This window comes from Peromyscus californicus, unplaced genomic scaffold (assembly GCF_007827085.1).
Source record: "Peromyscus californicus insignis strain IS unplaced genomic scaffold, ASM782708v3 Scaffold_5__1_contigs__length_169319896, whole genome shotgun sequence".
Lineage (NCBI taxonomy): Eukaryota > Metazoa > Chordata > Mammalia > Rodentia > Cricetidae > Peromyscus > Peromyscus californicus.
This window is the reverse complement of record NW_026294573.1, coordinates 104,664,849-104,684,906: the sequence shown is the minus strand read 5'-3', so window position 1 is coordinate 104,684,906 and position 20,058 is coordinate 104,664,849. Positions and strand designations below refer to the sequence as shown.

The window sequence follows — 20,058 nt, the reverse complement described above, 5'->3', positions numbered from 1 at the left end:
CCATTCTCTCCTGGTCTCATTCACTTGGGGCTAAATATTATCTTGTGTCTTCCCTGAGACCTAAAACTTCAGGATCTGGATGTCCTGGACCAGAATTCTCCTTCTGGCCCCTCTGTGAACACATAGGACCTAGGAAATTGTCCTGTCTTCATGTTTCCACTGAACACACTCTGCTGGGAGCATGGGACCCTGTGATCCTAGAAACCAGGCTATCTGAGGTAAGATAAGCTTTTGTTAAAATGCACACACATACACACACACACACACACACACACACACACGGGCACGCACACACAATAGAGGAGAGAGAGGAAAAAGGAAAAGAGGAGAGTGGAAGGAAGAACCTTATGAAAGTCAAGAAACTAGGGAGTGTTTCCTGGATGGATCTTTATTGGATTTTCTCACTTGGCCAATTTTTTCAGTGTGTGTGTGTGTGTGTGTGTGATTCTGTAATGACAACTATGGCAATCATTTGTCCATTTTGTATGACAGTATGTCTTTAGAATTGGCTACCCTGGATCGTACCGTTTTAGTCATTGGAATCACATTTAGTTTCAGGACACCTCTCAGCTCTCTGGCTGTCAGGACATCTGACTGTGACTTGAACCTTCTTGCACCTCCCTTCTCTTTGGCCTCTTTGGACTATGAACGAATTTCCAAATCTCCAATATCCTCCTCAGGAGGGAACGGAAAAGCCGCCCCTCTCTGTGATGCACACGTGCAGCCCTCCAGTTGTTTGCTCCTGAGCGCTGCCCTCCACAGCTGGTGTCTGTTAGTGCCCTCTCTCACAACTGGCTCACTACTGTCTGTAGCTTCAGCTATGGGTGATCGTGTGCCCTCTTCTGGCTTCCTTAGGCACTGCATGAACGCGGCACACAGTCACACATTCAAGCAAAACATGCATGCATGTAAGAAAGTAAAATACAGGGGCTGGAGAGACGGCTCAGAGGTTAAGAGCACTGACTGCTCTTCCAAAGGTCCAGAGTTCAATTCCCAGCAACCACATGGTGGCTCACAACCATCTGTAATGAGATCTGGTGCCCTCTTCTGGTGTAAGAGCATACATGCAGGCAGAACACTGTATACATAATAAATAAATCTTTAAAAAAAAAAAAAGAAAGTAAAATACACAGCCAGGGCTACACAGAGAAACCTTGTCTCAAAAAACCAAGGAAAAAAAGAAGACAAAAGAGAGGACAAGAAGAAAATGAGGAGGAGGAGAAAAAAGTAAAATACAGAGAGACAAGTTTTTAAGTCAACAAATTGAAATTTTGGAGTTGAAAAATACAATATCTGAAATGAAAATTTTGGTAAGAATATTAACATATTAGGAATACAGACAAAAATCCGTAAACTTAAAGCTAGGTCAGTGAAATTATTCACTTTGAAGAATGGAGAGAAAAAAGAATAAAGAAAGAGGAAGAAAGCCTTTAAGACCTGTGAAACACCACCAAGCAAACAAATAATGGAAGTTCTAGAAACAGAGGAGAAAAAGGGTAAGAAATATGCAAAGTCCTGGGTCAGACACCCTAGCATTAGAAGGAAGGGGAAGAAGAGGAGGAGAAAGAGGAAGAAGAAATGACTGAAAACTCCCCCAAATTTGATGAAAGAACTTATTAATATGTATACCCAAAAAGTTCAGTGATGGAGATCATTGGTGAGTGCTTGCCTAGCATGTGAAAGGCCTTGTTCAATCCCAGCACAAGAAAAGAGTAATCCCAGGTGGGTGTGTGGGACAATGAAGAGACCCACAGCTGGACAGATTGCATCCACCTTCAGTCAGGCTTAGAGCCAACTATTATCAGAAGCCATGCAAACCAGAAGGCACTGGTGATACAGTGCAAATGTTGGAGGGAAATCCTATACCCAGAAAAACTACCTGTCAGAAATGAAGGAGACAGAGGGTGCACTGCCGTAATCCCCACAATGAAGAGACGAAGGCAGGAAGACCACGAAATCAGAGTCCAGCTTGGATTAGACAGCAAGTCTGAGGGAAACCTGAAGGATGGTACCGCTAAAGCCAGACACCAACAAAATAAAGGTGGCTCGCATCTTTGATCCCAGCACTCAGGAGGAAAGGGCAGGTAGATAGTTGGATGTCCAAAGCCAGCCTGGTCTACTTAGTGAGTTCCAGGACAGCTGGGGCTAAACAGTGAGACTCTGTCTCAAACAAAACACTGAAGGAGAAATCAAGACATCCCTAGGTAAAGACTAAGAAAATTCATCACCAGAAAATATGTCCTAAAACTCCTCAAGGTTCCTTCAGGTTGATATGAAGGAAACTAAGGAGTACCTCAGATCTACATGAAATAAAGAGAACTAGTAAAAAGAAATTACACAGATTAAAAATAAAAGTATGTACAAAGATTTTTATTTGTATTTTTCTTATCTTACCCCCACATGATAGATCACAACATCTGCAACTCCAGTTCCAGGAGAACCAACACCCTCCTCAGCGCTCTTGGGCATTGCACACACATGGTGCACCAACATACACGCAGGCAAACCACTACACAACACATTCAATCCAAAGGAAATTAGAAAAAAGATTCCTGCATAAATCGGTATTTATAAATATGAGTTAATGGCTATACATCGCAAAAATATTTTATGTTCAAAAGGGCATGTGTATGTGCACACACACACATACACATGGACCCACACACATGCAAAAAACAGGCATACACACACGTGAAAACAGAATAATAAAAATTAAGATGAATAAATATAAAAAATGAGAGAGAAACCTATGTTCTGCATGGAGATAATGAGAAAGGTGCCCTGAGGGCAGGACCCCATCTTATGAAAACAAAATTCATTTGGAAGGAGAGACCCTGAACTAAGAGGTTCTTTGCTAGAAAACAACTGCCTAAGGACGTGTTTTTCTGAGCTCAGTTCAAGGCACCCAGAGCACCACAGCTGTGGTATAGTGGGGCTAGACTGCAGATCCAACAGGCAGCAGAACTGGCAGGAAGAAAACTACCAAATACAAGTTCGGAAAAAAGTATGCCAAGAGCAGCGCCTGTTAGCAGAGCTGGAGTGGTTAACTGAAGAACAAGAAAGACCCATGAGGTCTCTAGGTGAGCTCTAAAGGAGAGAGACAACAAGCCAGAAGGCTCATGGGTAAAGGTGCTGGCTGCCAAACCTGACAACCGGAATTCAATACCTGGGATCCTCATGGCGGAAAGAGAGCATCAATTCCTGCAGACCGTGCTCTTACCTCCACACGTGTGCCATGGCATTTGTGCCCACACACATACTCAAGTAAATAAATACATGGAACTAGGTGTCACCAATTTCCAAGGCAGATAGCTGAGTAAAGGAGGTTAGTGGCAATACATGGACAAAGGCCGAGTAGCCTTTGTGACAGAGAGGCAGAGGCTACTGTTCTTACAGTAAATGAAGACATGGGGAGGGAAGCCAACAAGTTGGGCAAAATTACCAGCCTGAGGTAGAGTATGGCATGGGAAGCTGGGTCTCTTAGAATCCCAGGCATCTATAGCTAGTGCATATATGTGGTTTCTATTGTGTGTAACTGACAGGTTCATACATAGGCTAGTGTTGAACAGGATCACACAAAGAAACTGTCAATTGGTTTTCAGGAGGGTGGGGGAAGGGTGGAAGCCAAAGAAGTCAGGAAAACTCAGGCAGAGAACTGTGGGAGCCCGGGAACACTGCAGGGGCAGAGAATTGGGGGGGGGGGGCGGGGACACTGCAGGGGCAGAGAATTGGGGGGGCCCGGGGACACTGCAGGGACAGACAGAGAACTGTGGGGGCCCGGGAACACTGTAGGAGCAGACAGAGAACTGTGGGAGCCCGGGAACACTGCAGGGGCAGACAGAGAACTGTGGGGCCCGGGGACACTGCAAGGGCAGCATCTTTCCTAACCTCCCCAAAGATAACGTCCATTTCTACCTTGGCTACATCAGGGAACTTGATGCAAGCTGCCTTCACCTGGAGTCTTTTCCAGATGGCTGAAAAGCCCAGAAGTACCTGCTGCAGACAGGGGCAGAATGAGGACAGGAAGGCCTCAAAAGCCTGAGGAGTCCATCACATTCTCCTATCACTAATTTATGACCCTTCTTTTATTCTTTCATAAGTTCTCAGAGTTACTCACCCTCCAACCCTGGTCTCAATGCAGGCCGCACTAGGGCTCTAAATTGGCATGAGTCATGCCAGGAAAAAAACATACAGAAGAGATTAATGAATACTACCCCCCATCCCCACCCCTACCCACCACAAGAGCAGGCGAGTCCTGGGTCTCATGGGCTGTTTTCTGGTAAGCTCTCCAAGGCTTGGTCCCATGTGATGGAGAGGAAGCAAAAGCAGTACAGAAGCTGACTAAACCAGTCCTTTGTGGCAGGTTCTGGGGACCTGAGCGGCCAATGACAACTCATGAGCTCAGTCACACAATAACACCGTACACTTTAAAGTACTTTCTTGTCATTGTCCCATATGCTCTGTATAAGCATGCTGTGAGGGATACAGGCCAAGAGGATCTCAAGGAGGAATCTGAGCCTCGGGGAGGTTAAATAATTGGTCCAAAATCAAGACTCTGAAAGCGGGTCTTGGGACCTTTGTTCTACTGTGTCACACTGCCACCTGGTGGGCATTCGTCAGCTGTACAGATCTTCCATTTCCAGGCCTAAGAAGAACCAGAAGCTGGTATTCCGGATGGTGGTTTCTTCCTTTAGTTTCCTCACTGTAAAGTGTTTTGCTGACAGAAATGAGCTCTGGCAACACGTAGTCTCAAAGACTGTGGGATCTGAAAAGGGAATTTGGTTAACCCTTGAGAGCTCTGAGAGCAAGTAGAAATTTAGTGATAAATACCTATTTGGTGTGTGTTCTCCCCTTTACACTGATGCTGAAGGACAAGAAATGAGAGACCATGACAGCAAGAGTTCGTTTAGCCAAGGCACGATGACTCTCACAGTTGTGCAGGGATAAAACTACCATGTCGATCGAGAGGGCCAAGACCAAGATGACCAAGAAGCCTCTCAGAGGACAACATCAGATATGTCTACCATATGCGAACAGTTATAGATTTAGGGATTCAAATGGGCCTTCATCATGACCAAAACAGATGGTTTCATTGACAGAAGAGTAACATGATATTCTGGCCTCACTGGGAAAAACTCAGCTGATAAATACTGAATGCTGTGATAGATGAAGCTATATAGCTCCACTGATTCACCATTTTTCTCAGCATGTTTGTTGAAAAGTTAAATGGCGCCGGGTGGTGGTGGCACACACCTTTAATCCCAGCACTCAGGAGGCAGAGGCAGGCAGATTTCTGCAAGTTCGAGGCCAGCCTGATCTACAAAGCAAGTTCCAGGACAGCTAGGGCTACACAGAGAAACCCTGTCTTGAAAAAAAAAAAGTGATAGGAGGAGGAGGAGGAGGAGGAGGAGGAGAGAAAGGAGGAAACACCCGGGGCCAGTCAGCAGACACGAGAAGCAGTGAAAGTAAGATATACAGAAAGAAAGTAAAAAGCCCGGAGGCATAAGGCAGATAAAGAGAAACAGGTTAATTTAAGTTAAAAGAGCTAGCCAGAAAAGAGCTAAGGCCAATCATTCCAAACTAACAATAAGTCTCTGTGTCATGATTTGGGAACTGGTTGATGGCCCAAAAGAAAAAGCCTGGTACAGAGGAAGAAGGAGAATTTGCACCATTCAGAAAGATTACCTGAGCTGATGACAAACACCATCAATTACAGATGAGCAAACTGGATCAATGGGACATGGAAGCACGTATTGACAAAATGGGGATTCCAATGACTGCATTCATACACAGCCTGACCCACGGGGCAAAGGACTAAGGCAACTAAAAGACCCTCATACTCCAGCCAATCATGTTGCCACTTTGGGCACTTCTTAGATTTTTTTCCTCTGTGCATGCCCTTAGATTTATAGCTTTTTGTTTTGTATTTATTGTCTGCCAGTTGAAGGCACATGTATCTTTACAGAGTGAAACAAGACTTTCTGTCATTTTCAAAGTAGAAAGTAGGATGACTTAACTTACCAGTGGTCTCATCACTCCCAAATAACCACAATTCACACAAAACCAATAGAGTTTTTCAAAGAAAATTATCCATCATTTTTTTCTGAACAATAATTAAACTTTATGGTAAAAAGCAGCACAAAAAGAAACAAAAGAAAAGCTTGGTGCCAATTCTCATTCTCTTCTGTTTAGGTAAACTATAAACACTTACTATGTATGGATAATGTAGTTTGCTAATTTAATTAATGAATTTGTGGTTTTTCTCTGAAATTCAAATCTTGAAGATGTTAAACTTCTACACATTTATTCTTCTTTGAGCTACAGTCTCGGCTACTCAAGAGGCTGAGGGAGGAGGACTGCTTTAGTTCAACAGTGTGAGGACAGCCTGGCGGCGGCGGTGCACACCTTTAATCTCAGCACTTCGGAGGCAGAGGCAGGTGGATCTCTGAGTTAGAGGCCAGCCTGGTCTACATAGTGAGTTCCAGAACAGGCAGGGCTATGAAGAGAGGCTCTGTCTCAGTATAAAACTAACTAAATAAATAAAACAAAAAACCTGAGGTACTAAGTTATTTGATTGAGGTTTCACAGACAGGAAGTGAAAACTGGAGTTTGGATGCCATAGTTCAATGTTAAAATGCATATCCTAAAGCATGCACAGCTCTGATCCTGGCAATGAAGACATAAGGGCAGCACTGAGATTCCACTGTATGAGTTGTCTGACACAGGCAACATTTTGGCCCTAAGCTCCAGTAGGCGGCTCTAGGATCCATGTTGGGGGTTGGGAGTTCTGTGTTCTATGATGTAGTGATGACCTCAAAAAACTGCCACTAAACTGAAGAAAATGGAATGGCTGCTGGAAGACCTGTTCAAGGCTAAGGGAGATATGGGGCTTCTCCAAGGCCAGCTGACTCATGCTCTGGCCTGCAGACACTGCAGCAGCAGCATCTGTCTCCAAAGTCCAGGGAATCTGGTGATACTATTCTTGTTCATGGTTTGGCAGATCCGAAGATGGTGGCAGCTTGGGAAATGGCAAAAGTTTCAGTCCTGGTGCTCTGGAGACATAATGATGCAAGGCAAGGTAGGTGGCTGCTGTGGGATGTCCTGTATGCTGTAAAAATATGTTGCTATGATTGACTGATAAATAAAATGCTAATTGGCCAGTAGCCAGGCAGGAAGTATAGGTGGGACTAGTAGAGAGGAGAATTGGGGGAACAGGAAGGCAGAGAAGGAGATGCCAGCCTGCCACTCAGGGAGCAGCATATAAAGGCAGCAGGTAAAGCCATGGAACACATGGCGACATATAGATTAACAGAAATGGGCTGAGTATAAGTGTAAGAGCTAGACAATGGTAGGCCTGAGCTAATGGCCGAGCAGTTTAATTAATATGAGCTTCTGAGTGATTATTTTATAAGCAGTTGTGGGGTCCGTGGGACTGGACAGGACTAAAGAAAACTCCAGCTACAAATGGTGCCCAACGGGTTGGCAAGAGTTTCCACCTAAAACCTGAGAAACAAGATTGTAAAAATGGAGCTTAAAACAGCTTCCTATTAATCTCTCTCAAGTTAGCAGCAGCCTGCGGGTTTGAGCTGCTATGGCGGGTTCATGGCGTGCAAGCTTGACCTGCAGTATGGCGGGAAGGAGGCACCTCCAAGCTGCACATTACGCTGCTACTGTGTGGTGGATTTAGCCTTTGCGAGTAAAAAAAAAAAAAAAAAAAAAAAAAAAAAAAAAAAAAAAAAAAAAAAAAAAAGTTTCTGGGCTACATGCTGCTTGTATAGAAGCATAGACCCACTATGGCTCCCAGTGGTAAATTATCTCCACTATGTTGAAAAACTAAATTGGATGCAGCTAACAGCCAAGACTTATGCTTTAGTACTAACCGCTGCAGTTTAAAGCAATAGTTACACAATAAGTCAGATTCAGATGAAACAAGACTTTAAATGGTTTATAATCTGTGTAAAAATGTAGGCTTGAAAGAGACAGAAAAAAAAGGAATAAATGCAGTTATATAAAGTGATAGTTTTTAAAAATAAAGTCTTTAAAGAGACAGTAAAGGTAGTATAAAAAATAAGCCACATAAAGATGGATATTGCACAGAGAATCTGGATTGTGTCTTTGGGATTCTTAACTGCAGAAAAACATTTGATTGTAAAAGCTGTTGAGTTAAGCCAATACGTATATTTTAAAGGTATCTTGACTTCAAAATTTGGATCTAAGGATATGTTGCTTTGGAAAGGAGGCTCTGCTTTTGTTTCCACAGAAAGCCAGAGGCTATGGATTTGTTCCAGATTAAGATACATCAAGTTTGACCAGCCAAGACTCCCTCAAAGGTCTCTGATGACACCATGGCCCAGATGATCCAACATCCAGAAAGGTTTCAAGGCAACTGGCTGAGACAATACAGCCTCACGGACTACCCCATAAGCCTAAAAATTTCTTTGTGTCCCCATAAGATACAGCGCCCCCATTCAGCAGGAAGTAGTAAGAGAAGCTACGCCCAAATTCCCAAATATACCAAGCTGGCTTTGGAGATGGAATTGGCTCTAAACCCAAGCATATTACTAAAATAAAAGGTTAAGAGATTCTTGCGTCCCATATCAGAAAAGCCCTCTGGTGTGGGACAGAGAAAAACCAATATTTTTATTTAAAACAGGTTGATTATAAATGCAATCTCTTTCTAAAGAAGAAAAGGGCATATGATATAGATATGATAGGATGAAAGGGTAGATTAATCAACCTACTTTTAAAGAGCAACAACTTGTTTGAAATGTTTTACATTGGTACAGATTTTAGTTTACTGATACAAATTTAAAATTAAATTTGTTATACTGTGTGTATATTTCTACTTTGTTTAAGGTATTATATTTGTACAGCTCATTTAAAATTGTAATGGATAATTAAGAAATAGATTAATAATTAGTCATTTATGATAATCATTCTTGTAGCCATGTTAGTTAAGTTGTCTAGGTATACACAGATATATTTCAGATAGATAGGTAATCTTCAAACACTTCAAAGACCTACAGAATATGGCATTTAAAATGTTTTAAAAATTTAGACTTTCGCCGGGCGGTGGTGGCGCACGCCTTTAATCCCAGCACTCGGGAGGCAGAGCCAGGCGGATCTCTGTGAGTTCGAGGCCAGCCTGGGATACCAAGTGAGTTCCAGGAAAGGCGCAAAGCTACACAGAGAAACCCTGTCTCGAAAAAACCAAAAAAAAAAAAAAAAAAAAAAAAAAATTTAGACTTTCTGGACAGTGAGACATGTCTGCTCCTAGTAGCACCAAATTTACTTCAGAGAGGAGGAAGGGTATCGAAGACACTCTATATAGAGTTTATCTTCACCTTGGCAAAAACAGCCATTTGGCTAAGAAACTGTTCTTGCCTGGACTGCTTGATCAATTGGACATGCAGGACCCATAGGAAGGTGACCACTGAACTTTGCTTGGCAAAATGGTCCTTCAGGTTCCTACTTCGCAGAGGAAACTGCCAGACATTCTATAGGACACAGAGAAAAGTGACTGAGAGACTCTAGGCCTGTGGGCTGAAGACAGATGCCCTAACTTTACAGAGAAACTTTAGATGACTGTCCAGACTGCCAGCTGTCTCTGTCTACTCTCGCAAGACTCCTGAAAGTTGCTTGTGTCGTTCTCCCATTTCTCAGGTAATATTATATCCTTCTGAGGTCTTTGATGTAGTTGAAGACTAGATAGTTATAATTTCCTCAGTTATGATAAAAGATAAGTTAGATATGAAACCTTAGACTCACAAATAAAGGATAGACAGGATATCTTTAACATTGTAACTGTAATTCTTACTTGATAATTGTTTTGTTATATGTAATTTTACTATGTTAAAGTTAAAAGCTTCCTTTTAAAAAAAACAGAAAAGGGGAAGTGCTGTGGGATGTCCTGTATGCTGTAAAAATATGTTGCTATGATTGACTGATAAATAAAATGCTAATTGGCCAGTAGCCAGGCAGGAAGTATAGGTGGGACTAGCAGAGAGGAGAACTGGGGGAACAGGAAGGCAGAGGTGGAGATGCCAGCCTGCCACTCAGGGAGCAGCATGTAAAGGCAGCAGGTAAAGCCATGGAACACTGGCAACATATAGATTAACAGAAATGGGCTGAGTATAAGTGTAAGAGCTAGACAATGGTAGGCCTTAACTAATAGCTGAGCCATTTAATTAATATGAGCTTCTGAGTGATTATTTTATAAGCAGTTGTGGGGTCCATGGGGCTGGACAGGACTAGAGAAAACTCCAGCTACAGGTGACCACTGCCCTTGGATGTAGATCTGGATAAATAACTATTGGATGACATGTGAGGTCAAATGGAGGGTCATTGATATAGATGTGGCCCCAGATATGTGACTATAAGCCATAGATTAGTGACTAGTTGAATGCTCAGTGACATGATTTGAGAGCAAGTGACTAATCACTGACCCTAGGGTACATGAGGAAATGCTGATCTTTAAGTAAGAACTGGGTTCTGACATTAACAATGGGTGAAGAGCAGGGTAAGTGACCACTGACCAGAGCTGTGGGGTAGGTGAGCCATAGAACAGAGACTAATGAATGTATGACACATCACGTCTCTGAGAAGCCATCATACCTAATAGTATTATGCTCTATTCCCTAGGGACTACAACTTCTGCACCATTTGGCCTTCCTTGATTGCCTGTGGAAGCAAAAGTCAGAGGAGGAAGAGGAATATGGGGAAGAGAAGGAAGAAGAATCATTATCTCTGGACCCACTAAAACCATATTCTCCTTCCAAAGACGCTCCCACTGGAAATGAATTCACTGCAGCCCCACGCCAGCCATCATGTAGTTCTGAGGGCCTCCTAAAGGCCACAGAGATACGAGAACAAGTCCCCACACAACCTTCAAGCCCTTCCAGATCCTTCCCTACTTTCCAGATCCTGACCAACCTACCTGTGAGGAACAAGATAGCTTCAGGGAATTCCCTGCAGCAGAGAAAAAGCCAGCTCTTCTGGGGTGTTCCCTCGCTACACAGTGAGTCCCTGGAGGTTATTTTCCTGAGCTCAGATAGCCCTTCTCCACTAAAGTTGTCTATTTGTCCCTCTGTCTTCTTCAACAAGGTTGCCTTCGTGCCTGTGTACAACTTGCTGCTTCTCTATTATCACTCCCCAACTTACTATCCTACCCCTGAAGCCCACACTATGAGAAATCTGGAAGGAATGGTACCTGGTTCTCAACTAGTTCAATCTCCACCTTCCCCTCTTATCCCATCAGTATCCTCCAATCTTAAACCTTTGCCTATGGGTTGCAAGGGAATTGTATCTGACACTGAGACACAAACACAGTGGTTTACCCCACAGAAAGAGGTTCCTTGTGTCTCTAAGAATCAAGCCCTGCACTCACAGCCTGAACTCCAAAAAACCAGACCTTCCACACTCTTCTATTCATCTGAGGCTTGGAGGGAGATGCCAGGGGATCCCAGCCTCCACCAACACAATCCAGAATCACCTTCTGCCTCTCTGTTGTATCCTTCTAATCCTCAGGAAGTCCTAACTAGGTTTGAGGCCCCACAGATAACCATGAAACAACATGAGCACCCAAAAGTTTCTGAATCTGCAATGCCAACTACAAGCCCACCCCCAATTTCCTTGACAGAATACCAGACAGCGAACCCTATAGGAGACCTGTCTGAATTGAAAACTCTCTGGGAAACCACAGTGCAAAAAGAGAACCCTCAGATCTATGAGCTTCCAATCTCGGCTCCTTGCCAATTCATAGTACCCATGACAGACCCTCAAGGAACTGGCCCTCCAGGAACTCCCCGTGGATATGAAGCTCAGTGGGGAATCATACAACATAAAGACAGTCCCCAAGCTTCTGATCCCCCAATGTCAGCCTCCTGCCAACCATCAGGTTCTCTGTCAGAAGTAAACAATATTAACCCCAAAGGAAGACTTTCTACACCCAAGGACTTCTGGGGAAACATGGGAGATAAAGAGAAACCATCTGTTTCTAAGTGTCCAGTGCCAGCCCCCTGCCTTCCTCTAGACACCCTGTCAGAACACCAGAAAGAGAGTCCCCTGGAGGATCTGTGTGGATACGAGCCTCAACGGCAACACTCAGGGAATCTTGGAACACAAAGGGAAAACTCAGGCAATCTCTGGGCCTCTGAAACCCCAACCCTGAACTTCAACATGGGGTTCTATGAAACCACCCCTGCATGTGTCCCATTGGGATCGGAGACTCCATTGAAGGGTAGATCTAGTACAGAAAATCTTTGTGTCTATGCAGACCTAGTTTCATCTCCTAACCTTCCCTCTGCCTCTCTTCCAGACTTTGCAATGGGCCCCCAAAGAGTCTTTTTAGAGTCCAAAGCTGTGTGGGAAACAAAGGAGCAGAGAAGGAATCTCTGGGTGTTTGATTCCCCATGTCCTGCCCATACACCACCTCTAGCCCCCTTTATAAAACCACAAAGAATCAATACTGTGCATGACTTCCCTAGATCAGAAGCTACATGGAAGGATACTGAGCATACAAGAAAATGTTTGTCTTCTGAGCCTCCATTGCTGAATCTCAACCCATCCCCAACTCTTGTACAGTCGCCCCTCAGAGTTAGCTCCATAGAAAACCCACTTAAATCTAAAGTTTGGTATGGGGACATTCAAAGAAAAAATAACTTCTTGGCTTCTGAGTGTCCAACTCAAAGCTCATTCCAACACCTGCTTAGAGCCAGATCCTCAGGAGTCCTATCTAAGCCTGCTGGAGGATACATGAAGCAGAATGAAAACTGTTTTGTTTCTGTATCCTCAGTTTGGGAATCTAGCCCACCTCCAAATTCTGTTTCCAAGTCTCACATAAGTGAGCCTTCTGGAGATCAGTGCAACTGTAAACCTATGGAATCTGCAGTAGAACAGAGAAAGGACTCCTGGGCCACTGAGCTACCAGTCCCCAGCTTTCTCTCTACTCCAACACATGAGCCACACTCCAACACTGAGTTTGTATGTAGAAGTATACAAGAAATAGAGGCCTCCCAGGCCCCCAGTCCTCAAGTAGTGATTCCTCTGCAACCAACATCCTGGCCTCCCATTCAAGCTAGAACTCAGAAGTCTGAGCCTACCCAGACTGGCCTACAGAAGGAAAAGATGGTCTCAGAAGCCAAGGCAAAGGCTCCATCTCCCCAGGGTGGGGCTGTCTCAGGGGTGTGTGACCACCCTGTGAACCATCCCTGGCAATGGAGTAGAGAACTAGAGCTCAGACTAAAGAAACTCCAGCAGAGCACCACTTCCAAATCCCCAGGCCCACATCGCTCACTTCGCAGCTGCCCAGCTCTTAATTCCCCAACTCCAGAATCTTGGGGACTTTCCTCCTGTCCCCCACATCAGACTCATCCTCTCAATCTGGACCCCTGTTCTTCAAGTGCTGACCCCCCAAAAGTTCAAAGGGCAGAACCTCAGCCTGCCCAGGCCCCTCAATGCTCATCTTCCAGCAGAGCAGAGCAAGAGTCTCCAAAAAACAAGAGGATGAAACGGAAGGTAGCAGTCCAGATCCCACCCCCAGGGCACGTTCATACAAAGGCTACTGAAAACTACTCAGATACAGGGGTTCTAGTCTCTAACAGGAGACAAGATAAGACTTTAGTACTACTTTCAGCCCCAAAGAAATGGAGTCCCAGAAAATCCAAAGCAGAGAAATGTGGAGGAGGGACTGCAAGATTGGAATCATCCACTGCCACAGGGAAAAACAACCTTGCCCAGGCCTGCAGACCAACAGAAGCCCCTATACACAGACTTTCTAAAAAGTCTCAGTAAAGAACTCAGCATTCTCAACACACTGTTATTGCTCAGCAGCTTCTCCCAAATGCTGCTGGTCTCCAGGATCAACAAAGAGCAGGCCTAATAGCTGGTGATACCCAGAATCCTCACTATTGTAAGCATTGTCCTTGGGCCCCCATGGAGAAGCAGCTCCCATCCTCCACACCCCAGGCTCCCCCTACCAGAGGTTTTCAAAGATTGTTAGCTAAATTTCTAGGTGTCCCTAGACCCCTGCTGCCTAAATCCAGTCAGTAAAGTATGATAGTCCTGGTACCCAGTATCCCACAGCCCAAACCAAACCAGGTGTGGGTATGGATATAGAGACAAATAGAGAAAAAACTAATAAAGTAGTTCAACTAGACAAATCCCAGTTATGTCTTCTTTAAAGTCTAGGTTACTAAAGATGTCAGCTCCCTATTCTTCTAGAGCCATATCCTCTACTGACTAGGTTCTAGAGCACTGGTTCTCAACCGGAGAGGTTGAGCAGCCCTTTCACATGGGCTGCCTAAGACTATTGGAAAAACACTATAGTTCCTAACAGCAGCAATTATGGTTAGGGAGTAGCAGAACATGAGGAACTGTATTAAAGGGCCACAGCATTGGGAAGATTGAGAACCACTGTTCTAGAGAAAGAATGAAGCACTCTGCAGTTTTTTCTTTTTCAGACTTTTAGGAGTCCACAGGTCTATATTCTCTAGGGTAAAGCTGCAGACGAACAGTCTGGTGCTGTTCTTAAGAGACAAACACTTTATACCAAGTGAAAGAAAAATGCATCCATTCACCTAAGTACCAATGATATAAACAACTGTAGTTTGTATTACACATAGTCCGTCTTTTCATCTATTTGATTTATAAATTCTGTTGTTTTGAGGACAGGGTCTTGCTATAACCCAGACTAGTCTCCCAGCTTATTATCCTCCCACCTCAACTTCCCAAGCTCACAGACTCCAGGTGTGTGCCACCATGTTTAGCTTCTGTATCTTTCTAATCATTTCTTTTCAGCTTTACATCTCAATCCTGCTCTTCTCTCTCCTTGAATCAGCTAATTTGCCCCCAAGGCCACAAAAACAAGTGTCTTCACATTTTGGACCTGTATTGAGACTTGTGACTTGTCTGTTTTTGTTTACTATTTGTTTACTGGAGATTAAATCTAGGGCCTTGCAGTGCTCAGCAAGTGCTCTACCACTTGGCTAAACCCCCAATCCATTTTCACATGTTCAATAATTGCTGATTTACAGGTTTTACCCGTTTTCTGGTGCACTGTTTGTTGGGTATGTACTACTTTCTCTGGTGGATAAAACAATTCAGACAAAACACGTTTGCCCAAAGTCCAACACATCTCATACAGCTAAAAACAAGGGATTGACAGAGATGCTGTTCCTTTCGGCCTTGTCTTTTCCCAGCTTCTGGAGAATCCTCACGAACCTTGGCTACTAGCTCCCTTTCCCCATTTCCAAAGCTATCAAAGGCAAGACAGGTCTTTCTCATATTCCATCTCTCTAGCCTCTCTTGTCTCTCTCTTCCTTTTGGGGGAGGAGGACTGGGGATTGAACCCAGGCAGGATCTTCAAAATTCAAGGAAAATGCTTTACCACTGAGCTATCTCCCTAGCCCTTCTTCTTCCACTTTAAGGATCCTTGTAATTATGTGAACCTACCTGTACAATCCTAGGCATTGCCTGGTTTACCAAACCCAGGGCTTTAGCCGAGGATAGGCAAGCACTCTAAGTTATAGGCCCAGGCTCCACATCTGTCTTAAAAATCAGATGATGGAGCCAGGCATGGTGACACACACCTTTTTTTTTTTTTTTTTTGGTTTTTTCAAGACAGGGTTTCTCTGTGTAGCTTTGCGCCTCTCCTGGAACTCACTTGGTAGCCCAGGCTGGCCTCGAACTCACAGAGATCCGCCTGGCTCTGCCTCCCGAGTGCTGGGATTAAAGGCGTGCGCCACCACTGCCCGGCGGTGACACACACCTTTAATCCCAGCACTCCAGAGGCAGAGGCAGGAAGATCTTTATGAGCTGAAGGCCAGGCTGGTCTACAAAGTGAATTCCAGGACAGCCAGGGTTACACAGAGAAACCCTGTCTCAGAAAAACAAACAACGGCAAAAAAATCCAATGATAGATGACCTTATTTCCTCTTTCATCCTTAATTCTTTGTATGTATAGTAATACATACACAGGTTACAAAGATTAAGGATGTAGACAAATTGCCAGGCATGGTGGTGTGGTACATACCTTTAATCTAAGCATTCCAGAGGCAGTGGCAGGCAGATCTGAGTTCCAGGCCAGTTTAAGCTACATAGTGAGACCCTGTCTCAAAACAAGAAGATGTAGACATCTTAGAAGGCCATTATCCTACATACAAAATGTATCAATTCAATTCAATTCCATAATGAAACAAATTACTTTGCATGTTAACTTTAAAACATTAAGAGAAAAAAAAAGGTACGAACTCAATTTTTTTTTTAATAATTTATTTTTATTTTACGTACATTGGTGTTTTGCTTGCATGTATGTCTGTGTGAGGCTGTCAGATCTTGGAGTTACAGTTGAGGGCTGCCACCTGGGTGCTGGAGTTGAACCTGGGTCCTCTGGAAGAGCAGTCAGTGTTGTTAACCACTGAGCCATCTCTCCAGTCCGAACTCAATTTCTTATGCTAACTGCAAACATTTCCTTCCAGTTTTGTTTATAGTGACTTTTGCTGTAGTTTTAAATTTATCAACATTCTTCTTTATAATTTTTCTTTTTCTTTTTTTTCTTTTTTTTTTTTTTGAGGTGGGATCTCATATAGAATAGGCTGGCCATAAACTTGCTATGCTAGGATTACAGGCATGTACCACCCCTGATATCTTTATGACAATGACTTCTAATTTATGGAACATTTATAGTTTGTATATTTAGGTTGGTAAACATTTATGGAATTTAGTGAGAATCTAATTCCCCCAAAATAATGTCCAATTTCACCAATACCATATTCTTGAATCCACTACACTAAATAGGCCATAGTGCAAAATATGGGACATTTTCAAGTAGCTCTAGACCCGATCCATATGACCTCATTTTATCCTCACTTTATGAGAAACTTAATTTTCCCTTTTTTTTTTGTTTGTTTTGTTTTTCATAAGGTTTTTGTGCAGCCCTGGCTATTCTGGAACTCAAATTGTAGACCAGGCTGACCTTGAATTTACAGAGATCTGACTGCCTCTGCCTCCCAAGTGTTGAGATTAAAGGGGTACACCACCACTGCCCAGCAAAATGTGTAGCCCAGGCTGGCCTTGAACTCATGATCCCCCTACCTCTGCCTCCTTCAGCAAATTCTATGTGCATGCACCACCACAACTGCCTTAAGCCCATCATTTTTTTTTAAGATTTATTTATTATGTATACAGTGTTCTATCTGCATGCATGCATGCATGCCTGTACACAAGAAGGAGGCATCAGATCTCAGATGGTTGTGAGCCACCATGTGGTTGCTGCAAACTTACTCAGGACCTCTGGAAGAACACGAAGTCTCTCCAGCCCCAAGCCCATCATTCTTAATTCTTCTTATACTCATCTGATTTAATCTATCAATCAAGCCCTAACATACTGTCCATCTCCACTATCACTTTTGTAGTCCAGTCCCTTCTCACCACACTGGCTGCCTACTCCTTCCCATCTATTTTCCACTACTGCAGTTCTCTAGACATCAACACAATCTCAAGTGTGTACCATGAAGTTGAGTAAAAGGAACAATGCTCACCTAGCATGCACAGGACCGTGAATTCAACCCCAAGCATTGCAAAGGAAAAGAAAGCAAATCTCCCTTCACAACCAATTTGTCTTTTGTCTTTTTGAGACAAGGGCTGAAGACTCACTATGTAGCCCAGGAAGGCCTTAAATTTACAATCCTCTTGCCTCAGTCTTCCAAAAGGGGAAGAGAGAGAGACAGAGACAGAGACAGAGAGAGACTAAGACCTTTAAATGATATGTACACATGGTGGCTTAGAACTGTAATCCCAGCAACTGAGACGCAGATATGAGGAAGCAGGAGGATTGCTGCAAGTTTGAGGCCAGCCGGGGCTCTATAGTGAGTTCCAAGTCAACCTTGACTATAGAGTAACAACCTGCCTCAAAAAAAACAAAAACAAAGTCAGGTGGTAGGGGCACCTAGGTAGTCTCAGCAGTCCAAATTCTCAAGAATTTGAGGTCAACCTGGTCTACTGAGTGAGTTCTAGGCTACACAGAGTAACCTTGTCTGGAAAAAATCAAAACAAAAAAACTGAGCAAAGGGACACATTGATGTAATTTGTTACACTGGTCTGATCAAAATAGTTATAAATAACATTTGGTTCACTAGGCAAAGTCTGAACATGGTGTGGCTATCGGACTGGTTCTTGACACACACACACCCCATTTACTGCCAGACCTGACAGCCTGAATTCAATCCCCTAAACCCACACAAAATTCCTGCAAGCTATCTTCTGACCTCTATACTCGTCACCCACAGACATACCCACAAAACACATACATACAAGCCTACACATAAATATAAAACAATTATGAAGTAATAGGAAGCCAGGCATGCTGGCACACACCTGTAATCTCAACAGTCAGGAGGCTTAGGCAAGAAGCCAGTTTGGCGGGCAGTGGTGGCACACGCCTTTAATCCCAGCACTCAGGAGGCAGAGGCAGGCGGATCTTTGTGAGTTCGAGGTCAGCTGGTCTACAGAGCGAGATCCAGGAAAGGCGCAAAGCTACACAGAGAAACTCTGTCTCGAAAAACAAAACAAACAAACAAACAAAAAAAGAAGCCAGTGTGAATTCAAGGCTAGCCTGGGACACACAGCAAAACCTTGTCTTAAAAAATCCAGGGGTGGGGGTGGTGCACACCTTTAATCCCAGCACTGGGAGGCAGAACCAGGTGGATCTCTGTGAGTTCAAGGCCAGCCTGGACTACAGAGCGAGATCCAGGACAGGCACCAAAACTACAGAGAAACCCTCTCTTGAAAAGCCAAAACAAAAAAAACAAAACAACAAAAAAAAATCTAGGCATAGTGGTATAAGCCTTTAATCCCAGCACTCCAGCAGAGGCAGGCAGATCTCTTAAGTTCAAGATCAACCTGGTCTATCAGTAAGTTCCAGGACAGCCAGTACTGAATAGTGAGACCCTGTCCCCCACCCAAAAAAGAAAAAGCCAAAAAAGTAGTAACTAAAAAAAAGTTTTTTTAATGCCACATGTAGGGTAGAAGATTAGCACATACCTATAACCCCCCCAGCACTATAGAGGCAAAGTCAAGGAGGACAAGTTCAAGGTCAGCCTGGGCTATGAAATGGGACACTGCCTCAATAAACTAGTTACTAAAAGGAAATTAATTAAAATACATGTAGGGCTATGGTATTGCTTAGTGATGGGACATTCATTTTGCATGCATAATTCTCAATATGGTAAAGAAAAAATAAATACATGAATAGACACATTTACATACCTACCTATAGAAAGGTGATTTCTGGCCACTGGAAATATTTTTTGCTAGGCATGCTAGTATACAGCTGTAATCCTAGCACCTGAACAGCTGAAGCAAAAGGATCATCCCAAATTGGAAGTCCACCTGAGTTTGAGTGAGGCCTTACCTCAAAAATAACTTTTTGCTTTTATTTTTCTAAATTTCTATAATACACATTACCTTTTTTTTTTAAATTTTGGTTTGTTTTTTGTTTTTAAGACAGGGTTTCTCTGTGTAACAGCAGTGGAACTTGCTCTGTAGACCAGTCTGGCCTCTTACTCATAGGGATCCACCTGCTTCTCCCTCCCTGTTGGGATCAAAGGTATGTGCTACCACACCTGGCTCACATTACCACTCCTATAAAGGTTATTTTTAAAGTAAATTATAAAGCTGTGTGTTGTTGTGCACATCTCTAAGCCCAGCACTTGAAAGGATGACAAAAAGGAAAATCAAGGTTGAGGCCAACTTGGCCTCAACAGACTGCCTCAAATACCCCAACACCCAAGGGTAAATATAAATTATGAGCACAACAATGTGTATATAAATGATAACACTGTACTATATTCATAGAAGATGGATGATTGGGTTTTTCTTAAAGGTAAAGGGTTGGATATGATGGCACATATCTTTAATCCCAGGACTAAGGAGGCAGAGGCAGGCAGATCTCTGAGAGTTCAAGACCAATGCGATCTACAGGGAGTTCCAGGCCAGCCAGGACCACATAGTGAGACTGTCTCAAACAAAAAGGCAGGAGAAGAGAGAAATTGGGGAAATGGC

At 43.5% G+C, this 20,058-nt stretch overlaps 1 protein-coding gene across 1 annotated transcript; it reads left to right on the top strand.

Annotated features, from left to right (window-relative positions):
- Window positions 1-5,524: 5,524 nt before the first annotated feature.
- On the top strand, window positions 5,525-15,566 carry CUNH9orf131 (chromosome unknown C9orf131 homolog). Its single transcript, XM_052716646.1, has 2 exons — window positions 5,525-7,078; window positions 10,642-15,566. The coding sequence occupies exons 1-2, from the start codon at window positions 6,842-6,844 to the stop codon at window positions 13,789-13,791; spliced, it is 3,387 nt and encodes a 1,128-aa protein (XP_052572606.1). The 5' UTR covers window positions 5,525-6,841; the 3' UTR covers window positions 13,792-15,566.
- Window positions 15,567-20,058: the final 4,492 nt, after the last annotated feature.

Coding starts and splice junctions, on each gene's coding strand:
- CUNH9orf131 (XM_052716646.1), top strand. CDS start 6,842: ATGGAATGGCTGCTGGAAGACCTGTTCAAGGCTAAGGGAGATATGGGG. Junction 7,079..10,641: donor ACATAATGATGCAAGGCAAG/GTAGGTGGCTGC, acceptor TCTATTCCCTAG/GGACTACAACTTCTGCACCA.